This window comes from Hippopotamus amphibius, chromosome 12 (genome assembly GCF_030028045.1).
Source record: "Hippopotamus amphibius kiboko isolate mHipAmp2 chromosome 12, mHipAmp2.hap2, whole genome shotgun sequence".
Classification (NCBI taxonomy): Eukaryota; Metazoa; Chordata; class Mammalia; order Artiodactyla; family Hippopotamidae; genus Hippopotamus; species Hippopotamus amphibius.
The window spans coordinates 92,018,707-92,038,053 of NC_080197.1; the positions used below are offsets into that span (position 1 = coordinate 92,018,707).

The 19,347-nt window shown below is 38.9% G+C and overlaps 1 protein-coding gene across 1 annotated transcript in view; it reads left to right on the forward strand.

The window, feature by feature from the left end:
- NELL2 (neural EGFL like 2) overlaps positions 1-19,347 on the forward strand; it is a 334,778-nt gene that overhangs the window by 185,270 nt on the left and 130,161 nt on the right. The window contains exon 13 of the mRNA XM_057701965.1: positions 12,717-12,842. Coding sequence (XP_057557948.1) covers positions 12,717-12,842 — 126 coding nt within the window. The remainder of the gene's footprint in view (positions 1-12,716; positions 12,843-19,347) is intronic.

Sequence of the window (19,347 nt, forward strand, 5' to 3'; positions counted from 1 at the left end):
AATCTTTTTAAAAAGATTTTTTTTTTAATATGAATCCTATTTGTTCTTTCTTTAAATTTATTTTTTTTTTATTTTTGGTTGCATTGAATCTTCTTTGCTGTGTATGGGCTTTCTCTAGTTGTGGTGAGCGGGGAAAAGAGGGGGTGGCTACTCCTTGTTGCAGTGCATAAGCTTCTCATTGTGGTGGCTTCTCTTCTAGAACACCAGCTCTAGATGCACGGGCTTCAGTAGTTGTGGCACGTGGGCTCAGTAGTTGTGGTTTGCGGGCTCTAGAGCACAGGCTCAGTAGTTGTGGTGCCCAGGCTTAGCTGCTCCGTGGCATGTGGGATCTTCCCAGACCAGGGCTTAAACCATGTCCCCTGCATTGGCAGGCAGATTCTTCACCACTGCACCACCAGGGAAGCCCAGCAGATAACTTCTTTACCAATAAAACAGAAAACGGAAACAGTAACTTCCTCATCCTCCTGCTCTCATTGCATAAACGCACATGCTTCATACCCACCCTTTCTTCCTCTCCTTAGTCTCAGTAGAATAGATATCCTTCCTTCTAGGAGTGGTGGGTCCGTCTCAGTGCTGAATCTCATCTCTTCCTGTCTTCAGAGGAAACTTGCTCCATCTAGTATCCTCTCAGACTCAGTTCTCAACTTCTTTCTAGTTGCTCCTTCCCATCAGCATTTAAATATGCTTAAGTTTCTCCATTAACCCCAGCTCCCCTTCTAGCTTTTGCTTTATTGCCCCCCTTCTTCTTTATAGGCACATTTCTTAAAGATGTGATCTGATTTGACTATCTTTATTTCTTCATGTCAGATGCTCTCCTTAACCCACTCCAGTCTGGATTTTTCATCCTGTATCCCCTCCAAACTCCTCTCACCAAGGTCACTGATGACTTCTATATTGTTAAATCAGACATCTTTCAGTCTGTACCGGGCTTGACCTCTAGGCAGCAATTAATTCAATTGATCACTCCCGCCTTCAAACACTTATTTACCTTGTCTTCATAAGAGCACATTGTATTGATCAGGGGTCAGAGTTGCAAACAACAGAATCCACTCTGGCAGTTTAAACAGAAAGGGAATATATTGAAGGATGTTAGGTGGTTCACAATGTATGTGGGAGGACAGCTTCAGATGATGTTAAGCCAAGGCAACACCTATCATATCTGGGTACAAATCCCACTACCTCTGCCTCTTGGTGTCAACACTGCAACTCACAAATACTGCATACTTTTCACTGCTGGCATGTGGGACTAGACTCCAAAAGTTGTACCACTGTCTTCTCCACCATGCTAGCTGAAAGACCTCACAACCTTGCTTAGTTAGGAGTTCTCTTCTGAATTGAAGTTTGGCATGAGTGCCCCTGATTGGCCATCCTAGGTTACAGGTCTATATTCTAGCTGCCAAATACACTGAAAATTAGACTTGTGACTTCTATCTTAGGGAGATGGAGATTCCCCAAATAGAGAAGGGGCAATGAAGAGGTGATAGCCAGCACTGTTTCAACACTCATCTACCTCCGACACCCTTCTCATTTCACTGCTACATCTCTCAGCAGTCTTTCTCAGTCTCCTTTGTTTACTTGCCCCTCAAATGTTGAAGTTCCCCAGGGTTCCATCTTAATTTTTCTCTCCTCATTCTGCACCCTCTATCTGGGTGGTAATGTCTAGCACCATGGCTTTAATTACCTTCTCTGGGCTTAGGACTCCCAAATCTTGATCTCTAGTCCTGAGCTCTAGGCCCACATATCTGACTGCTTCTTGGATATTTCTACTTGGAAATGTCTTAAGCACCTCAAAATCAACATGTCTAAAGCTATACTCCTCCATTACCCAAATGCATTCCTCCAGTTCCCCACAGTACAGGTCCATCCAGGTGCTGGGAAGGAGGATGTTATCCTTAAGGATGCTTCCCTCCCTCATCTGCAGGTATCCTAGTCAGTCCCAGTGCACAGTCAATTTTAGATCCATATATATTGTTTTGAATCTGCCACACTCCATATTCAACTAGAATAGACTGTCACAGACACCAGAACTCAAACTACTAGGTGAGCTTCCTCCTAGCTTCCAGTTTTGCTCTTCTCTAATCCATCCTCTACCTTGCAGTTAAAAAGATCTTGCTCAGCAACTCATGTCATCTCATTCCATTGCTTAATACCCTCTGGAGGAGAAGCACACCCCCTACCCCCTGACCCATCCCCCACATGTGCTTTTGTGGGCCATGTTAATAAATATTACTTAACATGGATAAAGTACTCATGCTTCTGTTTCCTCCGCCCCTTAATATTCCAAATTATCTTACCTTTCCCCATAGGTATTAGTTTATGATCTACTCTCAACCCTGTCTCAAATTTTGCTACTGCATGTCTCTCTCTCTCTCTCTGTCTCCATCTCTCTGTCTCTCTCTGTCTCTTTCTCTCTGTCTCTGTCTGTCTGTCTGTCTCTCTCCATATATATGTACTTAAGTCAGGAATCCCAAAGCTAGGAGTAATATATTCTGTAGTTAAGAGTAGCAAAAAAACGGATATAATGCTAGTGTTTTCACTCTTCTTAAAGAATGTACTGTACAATTTACAATGAATGAATTCTAAAAAATGAATGAAGGAAATACATGGCTACTATTTTAAGATGTCAAAAAATCATGTGTTTCAGTAGCATATGATAGATATAGTTTTTAATACATAAAAATTAATATTTGGTAAACAAACTCATTAATGCCACTGACTTTAAAACATGATTGCTGGCAATTCTTTGAAATGTTAGCTTATTTGTAAATGACATTTTAATTTATTCTTTACTGATTTTTCACTGAGCAGCCTACTTTTACTTGCAAATTTTTTATTTTTAAAAATACTCTTATCTTCCCAAATGTTACTCTCATATCTCTTTCCAGAATTACATTTCTCAGAACTTAGCATTTTTCTTGGTTTATGAATTAAGTTATTGATCTCTTTGCCAAGCCAGTTTTTCACAGTTAGTGAGCCAAGACTCAGAAATAAACCATAGCAATCTGTATTATTCCTCAACGTGAGGAGTTTGTGCTATTGAGCTGTGTGATTTCAAGATCTTATTGGCTGAGCAAGACAGCATTCGTGTTCATTAATATGCTAATATAATCCTTTTACAGGGCAGTATTGAAAATGCTATAGCCTTAGAAATACACCATGTTTCTTAAAAATTGGCACCAGGGACATGCAGCTGGGTTGTGTGGCAGAAGCACACAGGAGAGAGGGCAGCATGCCTGAGTGCCCACTGCCTCTAAAGTTAATGTGGAGACCTGTCTGTGGCCAAAAGGAACATGAACTTGGGACCTGGGGTCTGGAAACAGTGTTCTCATTTCGATTGTCACTCATTAACTGTGTAAACTTGTGCTAAAGGGATCTTCCAAAAAGTCAGATCTGATTCAATTAACCCTCTCCTAAAACCTTTCGCATTTCCTATAGGATGGAGTCCAGATTTTTTAATGTGGCTCATGAAAGTTTCAGAATCTAACTGATCCCTGCCATCTCTTTAATTTGTCTCTGGCATCCCTATGCCTCCATTTCTTCGATTGTAAATGACTGGGATTAGGTTAGATGGTTTCTAAAGTTCCTTTCAGGTCTAAAAATCTGTGATTCTGAATAATTACAGAGTCAGCCTAAGCTTTCAGATAGGATAAAAGGGAATTTATAAATTCCTGTTTCTGAAATAGATCAGCTTGAATTATCCTGGGGCAAGAAAAGTTGCTCAAATATAAGAAACACAATTTACTTCTGCTTTCTCAGTTTGGTAGAATAGGATTGTGTGTCCTACAGAATCCTAGAGTCAGATTCTTCAGTGCAGTCATACAGATATTGTTCTCTTTGTTAGAACTGTGAAGTATGAGGGCTGGTAATGACATGGAAACCTCCAGCCTTTGTCTTTATAGATGATTAAATTCATGTCCAGAGAGATGAAATGCCTGACAGGTTTATAATAGAGGCAAAGACTAGACTCCAGGCTTCTTTATTCCCACCACAGTGTTTTTCCACAAAGCAAGACAATTTCACTACCGTGGCTTATGTTCACTGTTCATACAAAAAGCCCACCTCTAAGTGAATGCGTGGGCAGCGTCCTGGGAAGACAGAGGACGCACTCTGCCAAGTTGAGGTCCGGGTCAGGCCAGCGTGAATGAGGATACTTATCTTTTCTCCTTCCACATGAAAAGCCGTGAAAGGATCCACTGATTCATATTTAGTGAGGGCCAGCCATTGTTCTAGAACAAGGTCTCTACCCTCCTGAATCTCATATTCCAGTGGGAATAGACAATATACATACTAACAAATGACTTAATAAGATGTTTTCAGACAGTGATAAGCGATATGGAGCAACTGGGGCCGGGGAGGTTACTTTAGATTTAGTAACCACATAAAACTCTGACTTTTATGAACTTGTGAACATTCTCCTCACCTCGCTTGTACCTTTCTTCATTAATTCCACGACTGCACCTTGCCAACTCTTGTGAGATGTATTTTTCTATGTTACTTCCCACGCTCCTCCTTCCAAATGCTTTAATGTCTTCATATTACAGCAAAGATACCCTTCTTATATTTGTTGGGCATTTAAGTGCATTCGCATTGTGTCTCCTAGCCCATAGCTGTATTTCTGTTTCTTCCTGCACAAACTTCATTCAAATGGAATATTCGTTGTTCCTCAATGTTTCACATTTTTGCTGCCTCTGCTGCCTACACCAGGCTTGAATCTTCACGGTACTGTTCTTTGAACACCTCTGTTTGACGGGAAACTCTTCTTTGGCAGCCCCTTCTAACTTTGTGCAAGTCAGTCACTTTAAGCCTCTGTCTTCAAAAGCCATTTCCAGTCCTGCCACACTGTCACATATTCCTTGGCTGCCTCTGTCCTTAGTCATCAGCCTTCCTGTTTTTTGTTTGTTTGTTTTTCTTTTGGCACTTGGCATGTAGGACCTCATGTTGTTATTCATGTAAGTATGTCCTGGCTTCTTAATTTCATTATCAGCCCCCCATTTTGGGGGGAAGGAGGGGGAGAGTTATAATATTATTTATATCACCAGATGTAAATTCCCCAATGTGTTCTGAATTAATTGGTGCTCATAACAAATAAGCACTGTGTTAAAAAGAAAACAGTTGGTTGCTGCCTGTTTAATGTACATTGTATATGTTTCAGGTATATAGTATGCATCACTTCATAACATTACCATTTAAATGTTATTTCTCCAGCTAGAATTTGTCTTTTTTTCCTCATGCAGTAAATGGACATGGTTCATGTTCATTATACACTTGTTGAATAAATGAATGAAGATTTTTTAAAAAACAACTAGCTATTTCAAAGCCTGTAATTTGCTCATGTACATTGTGAATTTTAAGGAGGAGAATGGGGAAAGGATAGTAATATTGGTCCTGAAACTATTTGACCATGCAATACTGTCTTTTCAAGCGTGACTCTCTCTTAAATATAGTACTCTCTAGAATGCAGGCTTAAAACCTGGAAGGCACCTAACTGGATAATGATGATGATGATGGTGTTACTATGTCCTGCCCTGTAAATCCTTTCAAGGCAGGGTTTATGCTTTAACTCTCTTTGTACTAAATTTTGGAAGGGATGTTAAAAACCACATGGTTCAGCAATGGACCCTTTACTTGAATCTCTGCAGTGTGTCCAGCCCGTGTTTAAATCCTTTCATTTGCAGGGAGTTACCTTCCAGCAGCCCTTTTCAGTATTGTGCTGTTCTCCCCACTTAGTATTGAGAGTTCTGGTGACGCGTACTCTGTCCGTGGTACTATCCACCTTCGGTTGTTGCTTTACCTGTTAGGGTCATCAGTGTGACTGAAACTCCAGTAAAGTGACTTGGACGTAGAAAGCATTCAGTAAGTATGCAGAGAATTGAACTGAATCGTAAGAATTTGACCCATTACATTTTTAAATTGGGATTTGGAACTAAAATATACCCTGGATTAAGATTGAACATGTTTTTCACCAGATTACTTTTTAGCCCTGCCTTTTTTTTGTGCCTGTGAGTATCTACACATGTAAACAGAAATAGCATTTATGTAGCTTTGCAGTTTTAGTATGTGAATGTGGCTCTCCGTGGAGTCCCTTTCCTGAAGATGGGACGTGAGAAATTTTAAAAGGCAATTGGCAATTAGGTATACAGTGTTGTTATGATACTTTTTGATATTTTACTTCTTTTCCCCCCTCACAATACTGCCCCAGGAAATAGGCCTGACACTTCATAGCTCTTAGTCATGAATCCTGTATTCCTCTGTGATCCAAATCACTCAAGTTCCTAAAAGGCTTCACATTAAATAGGTTCCTCATTTTTGCTTTACAGCCCTACGTTGTGTTTTCTATGACTATATGATAGCCTAAAAGGGAAACGTCTACAAAAGAAAACTGGACAGAATGATGTCCCCCAGCAGTCTGGGATGTAGACCTAACAATGAACAATTGTTAGAGATGGTATTTAGAAGGCCAACTTACCTTTCACAAGTTATCCCTTATTCATCTTACAAATGAGAATATCCCATAGCTTGTAGCTGTAAATAGAGTCACGTTAACAGAAATAACCCCAATTCACTATCTGTTTTCTGCATCCCCTCCCATAGGACTTTACTATTCTCAAAGTTCCCCTTCCTTACGTGTTCCTGGGAGGGACCTGCTGTGAGTTTTACTTGCCAGGTTTCATGGCTACTCCTGCTGGGAGAGGCTCTCTTCTCTAGGATGCTATTTAGAGAGAGGCACAGTGCCTTCCGTATTTAACGCTTGCTCCAGCTGGGAGTCAGTCCTGCTCCAGGCACTGAAGCTACTTCCTTGACTCTACCAGGAACTGTGGTCCCTCACTAGGAACTACTCTTGTTTTGAGGTAATGTCACAGTGTACTCAACAGTTTTTCCCGCTGATAACCAAGATGTCGTCCCAGGGTTATGTTCATTATTCTTGGCTCTTTCATCCCCAGAGGTAAATTCTTCATGCTTTTGTGCACATGGACTTCTTTGTGGCCATCCCTCCAGTTCACAGCTTAACCCCAGGGGACTTCTACAGTGGCTTTCAGTAACTTTGATGTCTCCATATTGCCCTCTCAGAGGGGCAGGGTTAAAGTCCTTTGATCCAGCTGAGCACATTAATAATCCCATGTGATTCCTATTATGATCTGGAAGTAAATGAGTTTTCATCATATTCCCCCGGGGTGCTTGTAGTTTGAATTTTTGGGTTGTAATTGAATGTGATACTTTCCTTACAAACCAGTGCAAACATATAGATGTAGCAGTAGTTAGTGCTCCATGTGTGCTTGAGAAGAATGTATATTCTGGTTTTTTTTGGATGTAGTGTCCTGTAAACATGGATTAAGTCCAACTGACATATTGTGCCACTTAGGACCTTTATGGAAAGGAAAATTTGTCCATTGATATCAGTGATGTATTAAAGTCTCCTACTATTATTGTATTCCTCTCAATTTCTCCCTTCATATCTGTTTATGTATCTAGGTGCTCCTATATTGGCTACATATATGTTGATGAATGTAATAGCCTCTTCTTGTATTGATTCTTTTACCATTATATAATGTCCTTCTTTACCTATCTTCATGGACTTTGTTTTAAAGTCTGTTTTGTCTGATATGAGTATTGCTACCCCTCCTTTTTTGTTATTTCCATTTGCATGAAATATCTTCTTCCATCCCCTCACTTTCAATCCATGTATGTCTCTTGCCCTAAAGTGAGTCTCTTGTAGGCAGCATGTTGTAGGTTCATGCTTTTTTTATCTAATCTGCCACTCAATGTCTTTCTATTGGAGGATTTAGTCCATTAATATTTAAAGTAATGTACTTCTTTCCATTTTAAACCTTATTTTCCAGTTGATTTTGTAGTTCTTTGTTGTTCCTTTCTTTTTCTTCTAGTTTTTCCTTTTGTGGTTTGATGGTTTTCTTTTGTGTTATGCTTGAGTTCTTTTCTGTTTGATTTTTGTCACTCTATTGTATGTTTTTGATTTGTGGTTACCCTGGTTTTCAAGTACGTTGACCATAACTATATCTACTTGCTTCAGACTGGTAGTCATATATAAGTTCAGACACATTCTAAAAGATCTACATTTTTTTACTCCCCTCCCTCACATTTTGTGACTTCGATGTCCTATTTTACATCTTCATATTTATCTTTTTGCTGTTAATTGTAGTTATAATTGCTTTTACAAAAAATTTTTTTCTTTAACTTATACACTGGCTTATTTAAGGGGTCTTCAATCTTTTTATATATTTGTCTTTTCTAATGTGATTTTTCCATTCCTATAGATTCTTGCTTCTTTTCTATTTAGAGAAGACCATTTAATATTTATTTTGCATAGGTATAGTATTACTGTCTTCTTTTAGTTTTTGCTTGTCTGAGAAATTCTTTATCTCTTCTTTTATTTGAAATGATAATCTTGCTGGATAGAGTGTCCTAGGTTGCAGGTTTTTTCCTTTCAGGACTTTGAATATATCATACAACTCCCTTCTGGCCTGCAAAGTTTCTGCTGATAGCTTTATAGGGGTCCCCTTGTAATTGACTCTTTGTTTTTCTCTTGCTGCCTTTAGAATCTCTCCTTAGCGTTTTAGCTCTTTCCACTTTAATTATGATGTCTTGCTGTGGGTCTGCTTGGGTTCATCTTGTTTGGGACCTTCTGTGTTTCCTATTCCTTGATACCCATCTTCTTCTTTAGGTTTGGGAAGTTTTAAGCCACAATTTCTTCAAATACATTTTTTTTTTTTCAAATACATTTTTGATCCCCTTCTCACTATCTTCTTCTTCTGGAGCCCCTATTTATGCATAGGTTACCATGCTTTATGTATATTTAAGGATCTCGTATGTTGCTTTTATTTTTTTTTTTTATTTGTCTTATGTCTGCTGTTCTGATTTGATGATTTCCATTATGCTTCCAGATGACTTATTCATTCTTCTATGTTATTTAGTCTGCTATTCATTGCTTCTAGATTGGTCTTTAGCTCAGCAATTATCTAATTTTGATTGGTTCCTCTTTAGAGTTTCTAGTTCCATGTTACAGTGATCTGCATTTCTACTAATAATCTTAATTCCTTTGGCATTTTTATTACCTCTTTTTTGAACTCAGGGTCTAGTAGGCTGGTGAGGTCTGCTTCATCATTTGTTCTTTCAGGGGATTTCTCTTGTTCTTTTATTTGGAAGTATTTCCTCTGCTATTTCATTTTACTTAACTTTCTCCATCTCTTTGAATTTAGGAGAAACTGTTATCCATTGTGATCTAAAAGGGCTGTTTTCATGTGGGACCATCCCTGTGTAGACTGTACGAGTCGGATATTTTTGTTGCAAGGGCTGTTTTTGGTATGGATGCCAGCCATGTCCTTCCTCAGAGTGTGTTGGCCATTATCTCCTTGATAGGGGGTGTGACTGGCATTGTGGTGTCCAGAGACTGCACTGGAAGTTGGACAGGACCTTGTCTTTACTTGGTGGCTGTCACAGCCCTGTCAGAGGCGGGGTCTGCTCTCTAGTTCTTAGAGTAGAAACCCTGAGATACAGGTTCTATAAGGCTCTGTTGCCCTTGGATGCATGCTCTGTCCCAAAGGATGTGACCAATGCAGCAACTGAGGCCCAGCAAACCTCTGTGCAGCCCATGCAGGCATCCGTCGGTTTGCCCAGAAGCCACTCAAGGTTGTGTCCCTTTCTCCATTGTTTATCCCAGACCCAGTGCTAGGCTGTGGTGTGGAGTGGGCTGGTGCTGGGGGCTGGGGCACTGTGGCTGCAGGAATAGAGGTGGTTATGCTGCTTCCTGGAGCCTGGGCTGCCACTGTGGCAGACCTCTCCCAGGACTGGTGTGCCTCAAATATGGCTCCAAGCTGTGGTGTGGGGTGGGTGGAACCAGAGGGCTCCATCTGGAAATGTACTGCTGTACGCTCCTCCCCAGGGGCTGTCTGCTCAAGATGTGCGTTTCTGTGCGCCCCTTGACAAAGTCCACAGCAGCCAGACCCTCCCCCATCCTGTGAGCTCTGATAATGGACTTCGAGGCCAGCGCAGCCCCCTTCGTACATGAGCCCACAGTGTCTGCCACAGCCTGATCCACCTCCGGCTATGTGAGCACTGATGATGTCTCCAATGCCAGACCCGCACCTGCCATGTGTGTGCTGTGCTGACAGTGGGCTTTGAGGTTGGGCCTGGACCACTCCCCAGGCCCTCTGGGCTGTTTCCATGTAGCTAGACCCAGTTCCCTCCCAGGGCCTTTTTGCCTGAGATTTAGCACCTAGCCGCCAAGTACTAGCAGCTTTGCCCAGCATGTACTTCAGACTTTTGGGAGTGTAGTAAGGTGGCAGCTGTCAGCTCCCATCTCTCTCCATAAATACTAGCAAGCTAGCATGCACATACTCTTCGTGAGCAAAGTCCAGACCTCTCCAGTCCCAGCTGACCTTTTAGCAGGAAAGGGATTCCCCAAGGCGAGGGTCTACGCTTGGACTTGCCCTGCTTCACAGATCCTTCTCAGGGTTGCCAGTCCTGTGCTGATGCCTTTTTCTTTTTCTTTTCTTTCTTTTTTTTTTTGTCCAACATGGTTACATGGAGATTATCTCTTGCAGCTTTGGTTATATAAGAGATCTTCTCCAGTTTCCAGTTGATTTTCTGTGAAAATTGTCCCATATGTAGATGTAGTTTTGATGTGTTTGTTGGGGGAGGAGAGCTTCACGTCCTCCTACTCTGCCATCTTGGTCCTTCTGAGTGATTCTTAACTCTGATTATGCATTAGACCAGAGGTCATCAAACTATGGCCTGTGAGCCAAATCTGATTCACCTTCTTATTTTGTAAATAAAGCTTTGTTGGAACATTGTAAGGCTCATTCATTTACATATTTGTCTATGTTTGCCTATGCTACAACAAAAAGTTAAGTAGTTGCAACAGACATTCTATGGCCTCCAAAGCCTAAAATGTTTACTATCTGGCTCTTTACTGAAAAAATTTGCTGACCCCTGTATTAGACTCTTCACAGAGAAGATTAAAAATAATATTATGTCTGTGTTCCTCCACAGATAGTTAAATAAGAATTTGGAGTGGGATTTAGGGAGTTGGCATAAAAACCAATGTTATTTTAAAAGCATCTCAGATAAATATAATATGTAGCCAGAGTTAACAAACACAAATAGATGATCCCTACCCTTGAGGAGTCTATTTGACTTATTGGAAAAAGAAGCTTACAAAAATTAATAAAGGTACAGTGGATGTATCTACTGATACAATGGAAACCTTTATAAGTTCATTGGGAGAACTACATAAGGAGCATTTTACCTCATTAGGGACATTTTCACAGAGAGACATTTAAACAGATTCTTGAAGGGAGAATCGATTGGTAGACAAGACCCCCTGGGGGTGGTGATAGGGAGAGAAGGAGTAGAGAGAACAGCATATGCAAAAGCACCTAAGTGTGAAAGAGCGTGGTCCATTCAAGGAATTACCAGAAGTTCGGTGTGTCCAGAACACTGAGAGGGAAGAGGAGGTGAGGTCATAGAATATAAAGCTAGAAAAGTAATGGCCCAACTGGGAAGGGCTTTGTATGCTAAGAAGTTTGTAATTTACTGTGCTGATTTTCATTTAGAACTTGGATGGAAAATTGAGTCTCTCTAAATCTCAGTTTTTTCATCTGTAAAATAAGTAGTTAGCTCAGATGATTGCCAAAAGCCCTCTAGCTCTAAAATATAGCTTCCTGAGAGATTGTGTCAGCTACTTCTTTTGACACTGTCAGGACTGGGAACATAGTTAAGTTTATATGAATGGCATGAGTTTTGTAGTATTGAGTCCCCTAGCTATCTCCTGTAACTGATCCATTTCTTTTAATAGTACATATGATGTCAGTGCTACTTTGTGGATTCACAACAAGGATTTGAGAAAGCAGACTTCTGGAAGAGAAGCACCTTGCCTGGTCAATGCATTAAGGCCCTTAATATAAAGAGTATTATATAATGATAAAATACCTGTAAAATTTATGTTGCATGCAGAGAAGAGCTATAAAATGGAGACAGTTTTATTGTTAAAATTCACATTCTTCCCAATTACTACTAGTGCTTATTATGACTTACCATTTGCAAGTCTCTACACTCAAAACTACTTGTGTGAATTATTATGGAAGTTCTTCAATATGATGTCTTATTTTGCTCTTTTACAGCTTCTCATTTATATCAGGCTCTACACTGTAGTTTCATCTTTGTTCAGACACTTACTGGGATCGCTATATCTGTATTCGTATATCTAATAAATTACATGTTATTGGTTTCCTATCTTTAAATGAAGTTTTTCAAGTTCTGGTGTATAGTGAATATCATATGTACCTCTTGCAGGGTCTCCCGAAGTGTACAGAGTAGTCAGTGAATCAAAAATAATATATGGTAGGCTCAGTGATTGAAGCTTCCAAGACTCCTAAGGCAGCCCAATCTCTACTTTCTGATTCATTTTATCAAACAGTCTATCTAAGGTAGATGAATGGACTGAACATTTTCAAATATATTTTAGAATGATGCAAGTTGAAAGATAAAGACATCTTTGAAACTCAAGCAAGAGCGGTTAGGAAAAAATGCTATAGTTTCTGTCATTTGAACATCAAAGGTTTCTATTAAAGGAGATTCTTTGAATACATTTTAAAAATGCTTTTCAATTAGTAACTTTTGCCCTCTCCCCACCAAAGAAAATTATAGAGAAACTCTCGAATATTGGCCACTGTTGACCTCTTTGCCCTACTTTTTCTTCACAGACATTGATGAGTGTGCTGAAGGGCGCCATTACTGCCGTGAGAACACAATGTGTGTCAACACCCCAGGTTCCTTCATGTGCATCTGCAAAACCGGGTACATCAGGATTGATGATTATTCATGTACAGGTAAACAGTGGCTATTTATGAAAGAAATCTTTCTATGCCTTAAATTTATTTTTAAAAGTTTCTTTTAACTTTAATATTTTAGAGAAGTGAGCCATAAATACCCCCTTACAAGAGAACAAGTCATTAGCAAAAGCATATCTTCTTGATTTGGTAGTTAATTCTGAATCTCTTCTAAGGAAAGGGATACCTCCTTACTCTAGATAAGTTTTTTTTTTTAATCTTTATTGGAGTATAATTGCTTTGCAGTATTGTGTCGGTTTCTGCTGTACAACAAAGTGAAAGAGCCACATGTATACATATATCCCCATATCCCCTCCCTCTTGAGCCTCCCTCCCAACCTCCCTATCCCACCCCTTTAAGTCTTCACAAAGCATCAAGCTGGTCTCCCTGTGCTCTGTAGTAGCTTCCCACTAGCCATCTGTTTTACATTTGGTAGTGTGTATATGTCGATGCCACTCTCTCACTGTGTCCCAGCTTCCCCTCCCCCCGGTGTCCTCAAGTCCATTCTCTACATCTGCATCTCTATTCCTACTCTGCCACTAGGTTCATCAGTACCATTTTTCTAGATTCCATATATATGTGGTAGCATACGGTATTTGTTTTTCTCTTTCTGGCTCACTTCACTCTGTATGACAGACTCTAGGTCCATCCACCTCACTACGAGTAGCTCAACTTCATTCCTTTTTATGGCTAATATTTCATTGTATGTATATGCCACATCTTCTTTATCCATTCATCTGTCAATGGACATTTAGGTTGCTTCCATGTCCTGGCTATTGTAAATAATGTTGCAATGAATATTGTGGTACATGTATTTTTTTGAATTATGGTTTTCTCCGAGTATATGCCCATTAGTGGGATTGCTAAGTCATATGGTAGTTCTATTTTTAGTTTTTTAAGGAACCTCCGAACTGTTTTCCATAGTGGTTGTATCAATTTACATTCCCACCAACAGTGCAGGAGGGTTCCCTTTTCTCCACACCCTATCCAACATTTATTGTTTCTAGATTTTTTGATGATGGCCATTCTGACCGGTTTGAGGTGATACCTCATTGTGGTTTTGATTTGTATTTCTCTAATGATTAGTGATGTTGAGCATCTTTTCATGTGTCTGTTGGCCATCTGTATGTCTTCCTTGGAGAAATGTCTATTTAGATCTTCTGCCCATTTTTGGATTGGTTTGTTTGTTTTTTTGATATTGAGCTGCATGAGCTGCTTGTGTATTTTCGAGATTAATCCTTTATCAGTTGTTACATTTACAAATATTTTCTCCCATTCTGAGGGTTATCTTCTTGTATTTTTTATGGTTTATTTTGCTGTGCAAAAGCTTTTAAGTTTCATTAGGTCCCATTTGTTTATTTTTGTTTTTATTTCCATTATTCTGGGAGGTGGGTCAAGAAAGATCTTGCTATGATTTATGTCATAGAGTGTTCTGCCTATATTTTCCTCTAAGAGTTTTATAGTGTCTGGTCTCACATTTAGGTCTTTAATCCATTTTGAGTTTCTTTTTGTATATGGTGTTAGGGAGTGTTCTAGTTTCATTCTTTTACATGTAGTTGTCCAGTTTTCCCAGCACCACTTATTGAAGAGGCTGTCTTTTCTCCATTGTATGTTCTTGCCTCCTTTGTCATATATTAGGTAACCATATGTGTGTGGGTTTATCTGTGGGCTTTTTATCCTATGCCATTCATCTATATTTCTGCTTTTGTGCCAGTACCATACTGTCTTGATTACTGTAGCTTTGTAGTATAGTCTGAAATTGAGGATCCTGATTCCTCCGGCTCCATTTTTCTTTCTCAAGATTGCTTTGGCTATTCAAGGTCTTTTGTGTTTCCACACAAATTGTAAAAATTTTTGTTCTAATTCTGTGAAGAATGCCATTGGTAATCTGATAGGGATTGCATTGAATCTGTATATTGCTTTGGGTAGTATAGTCATTTTCACAATGTTGATTCTTCCAATCCAAGAACATGGTATATTTCTCCATCTGTTCATGTCATCTTTGATTTCTTTCGTCAGTGTTTTATAGTTTTCTGAATACAAGTCTTTTGTATCCTTAGGTAGGTTTAGCCTAGGTATTTTATTCTTTTTGTTGTGATGGTAAAGGGGATTGCTTCCTTAATTTCTCTTTTTGATTTTTCATTGTTAGAGTATAGTATAATGCAAGAGATTTCTGTGCATTAATTTTGTATCCTGTGACTTTTCCAGATTCATTTATTAGTTCTGGTAGTTTTCTGCTGGCATCTTTAGGATTTTCTGGGTATAGTATCATATCTCTAGATAAGTTTTATACTCCCTATCAGAAGCATAAAGATAAATTACACAACAGAATCAATGTTACACTAATTTTATACTTAAATATATTTATACTCAAAATTTGTGTGAATTCTATGGCATATCTGAGAAACAACTGCTAAATAATATTTCCTTTATGTGGCAGTAGACTTTTGAATAGAGGAACAATGACAAATTATATGATGTTTTCAGAAACAGATTCTTGGAGTGCTAGGAAATGGGAAAAGCATCTTCATGCCTCTGGGAAGTGCAGTTGAGTATCTACATCAGAGAAGTTTTGTTTATGTTTGTGTTATGAAATATCACTCCCATCAGTACCATCCAGAGTCATGCTCAGGGCTATCTTGAGTGTTGGTAGTGTCTGAAGTTGGTCCTAGGATGAAACAACCTATTCATGTCATATTCATGTCATATTTTTATCAGCCAGAACCTATGGAATATGAAAGAAAATGGTGCTAGCAGAGTAGCTTGCAGACTATGGGATTTGAAGAAATGTGGGTGTGAAATAAACTTTTTTTTTGGATTTTTTTCAAATAGAAGAAACATAAACATACCATGTTTTAAAAAAAACATATAGAATCATAAAACTGGAGAGCACTTAAAGTCTTGTTCTTGTCATTTTTACTTTGCCTCCAGCTTCTAATTTTTATCAAATTGATGTATAAACAATACTTAGAAGTTTCCAGGGAAAGACTCTGTAACACTTCCCGGCAAAAATAGGAATCTATAATAAAAGTGTTACCTTATGCCTTTGTATTAAGGTGTCCTCTTCTAAGTCTTCTTTATAGTGACCATACTGCATACTACAGATCTTCCTTGACTTAACTATGGGGTTATGTCCCCATAAACTCGTCATAAGTTGAAAATGCATTTAGTGCACCTAGCATACCAGACATCATAACTTAGCCTAGCCTACCTTCAACGTGCTCGGGACACTTACATTAGCCTACATTTGGGAAAAATCAACTAACACAAAGCCTATTTTATAATTAAGTGTTGAATACCTCATGTAGTTTATTAAATACTGTACAGAAAGTGAAAAGTAGAATAGCGTAAGGATATTGGTTGTTTACACTTGGTTCACTGCCACTGCCCAGAATCACAAGAGAGTATCATGCCACATAATGCTGGCCTGGGGAAAGATCAAAATTCAGAATTCTAAGTAGATTTACTACTGAATGTATGTCATTTTCGTACCATCCTGTAATTGAAAAATCATAAGTCGAACCATTCTAAGTAGGGACCATCTGTACTTGATATCCGGTTTATTAGTTAGAGCAAAGGGTACGTCCTTCCTCTAAATTCAAGTGTAGTATTTATGTAAAAACAGAGTGATGAAAATGAAATGTAATGAGAATGGCCTTCCCAGTCTATGGAGAATAACCAAAGATATTCTGAAGGTAGAAAATATATTTAATATCGTGTTGCCAATGAATTTACAGGTTCGTGCTTTTCTGTCAGCTCATCCTAAACGTTTCCACATTATGGGAACAATTCTTTACAAAAAATATAATCACACCGAGTGGCAAAGTATCCTGAAGGAGCACTATTGAGATATTTTTCAACATAAAAAAGGAATTTAAAAGAACAAACCTCAATAAATACATGAAGAATAAAATAAACAGTTTGCTGTAATACTGGTAATATCAATAAATGTGAATTCCAATGTGATGGTTAACAAAACAAAACAAAAAAACTAACTAAGGTAAAACTACTCAGAGAGTGACATTTCAAGATGTGCTCATTAAAAATACGAGTGCTAGCAATTTTCAAGGAGTCTGATAATTCTTTGGCATTAGAGACTTACAAAGCTTTCTATGTTTTTGTTCTTCCTAGTGATTCTTTTTGTTTTTCTTACAATCTTAAAAAGCGTTAGAGACAAGTAAGGAAGAGTACACAACACAAAATTTGACCTAGTGTTGTTGAATGAGGAGTGTTTCTTGGGGGAGGGTATTTTCAAGAGGTTCATTTCCATTCTGAGCCTGTCTGTTGGCTGTAAATCCAAGGACTGGTTCAGCTGTCATCCCTTACAGCGCATCTTCTTCTTTGGCTTTACCTCTCCCAGTGTATTTTCTTTCCAAATAAAATCCCACAAATTACTGTTTGTTTTTGACCACTTAGGGAGAGTTTCCCCTTAAGATTTCAAAGTATCTAATGATAAAAATGAAGTGTCCCTTTGTAGGAATACCAAGGAAAGCCAAAATCATCCTAGGAAAAAGCCTTTCAGGCCATGGTTTTTTGCCTAAGGTGCCAGAGCCAGGAATTTCACAGTCTGGCAGAGGATGGAATGTGTTACCTTAATGATACACCAGCATTTCCAACTAGCACCGCTATTTCTATGCTTCCATTTAAAGAAGAGAGACTTTCTTGCCCTTAAATTTCCTATCTACTGTAAGTAAGTCTACAGAGTTGAGAATTTACGTCCATACATAAAAGGTGGATTTTCCTCGGAACGTGAATGGATTTTATTTTGTCGTCCAGAGTCAGGTGATCTTTGATAAAACATTTTATGCTAAACCATGCAGGGTCAGCACATATTTAGGGTTCCTGTAAAAGAAATGGATGTTTAAATTCTCCCTCTTCAAATCTTTTCCTCTACGCTTTAGCATTAGCATCTGTACAGAAGGCTTGAAGCAATGACTCTTCTATGATGTGGGTTTGCCTTATGGTTGAAGGCATCTAGGCTGTACCTTTTCAAGAGCTCCCATAAGACCAGAGTAGGACTTTATTTCTCTGATAAAGATTGGGATTTATTTTCTCTGAAATTTAGAAGCAGACATGCACATACTTGCAGGAGTAAGCCTTCCAGAATAAATGTCAAAACACCGCTGCAAAGCCATTCTCTGATGTTTGCGGCTGAGCTCTTGAAGCTCTGAATCTGTTTTGCTTCCGTGTCCCTGGCCCTCTTTCCTGTTGAAGAGCACTCTCCCACAGTGCAACAAGTGACACTGTCAACACAGTACCCAGCAGGCTCTCAAACGTGCTCACCCCATCTGAAAATTAATCATAGACATTCTAATTTAAAGAAGAATCCAAGGCAATACATGTTACTTTATAGTCAAGAGCTTTGATCAGTAAAAGAAGCCTTTTTTTGCTTTTATAACCCTGCAGCTCTGGCATAGAAATTACATATGCTACAGAGTAGTCACCTTTCATAGTTGGTAGAATTGCACAGTTTTTTTTTCTTTCAGTTTCAGATAATTTGAGTTATAATTTTTTCCCATGATGAGAAAATTTTGGAGATGGAAGTATTCTCAAAGATGATCTAGTCCAATCTCCTAACTTCCACAAATGAGGAAATTGAGACTAAGAGAGATTAATTGCCTTACCTATGATCATACGGTTAGTGAGAGGCAAAGGGGGGCCAGAAGATAAGACTTCTTATTCTTAGCTCATACATTAGTCATCATTTGTTTAATTTGCAACCACAAAAATAAGGGGAAAGGATTCATATTTTATCTAGGACTGCATTATTCAATTTATAATGTTGAGTAGTTAAACTGCCTTTCTATAGATTGTCTCACTTCATTAGCTTCAACTCCAAAAGGAATTTTCCCCTACAGGTCTTATAGTAATGATACTAAATCAGAAGTCTGTAGAAGAAATAGAAATTGCCATGTTCTGGGCCTCTGACTGTATTTCACAGTTTCCCTGATGACTCAGTTGCACCATTTGCACACTTTATACTCTTCATAAAGTGTTGATGCAGCACTTTTCTTCTAAACTCATTAATATAATTTTCCTTCCAGTGAGGGTGTTTTTTTCTGGTTAATACTTCATAATCTCTGTCCTTCTCACATCCTTTCCTATGCTAGAGGAAAGCATGGGTATACCTACAAGAAAAGCGAAAGGAAGGAATGGAGGGGAAAAAAGAGGGAGGCAGAGGCAGAGAGGGAAGGAAGGAGGACAGGAGGGAGAAAAGAAAAGGGAGAAAAGACAGGGGAAAGGGAAGGAAAAGCGTTTGGTTTATATGAGCCAAGATGTTAGAGGCCCATTCTTCCATCTCTTTGATAGCAAAAAATAACAATTTTCATGCATAACAGAGTGTCTTGATTATTTATCTGGACTAATGCCTTTCTTGGTTCACTCACATAAGCATTGATTAAATTGGGCAAATCTTTCTGAATCTTACTAGACAGCTCTTCTTGAGGCTAGTCTTGTGTAATGTACAAAGAATAAGGTAGCTCTGGAAATAAAGACAGGATCAAGA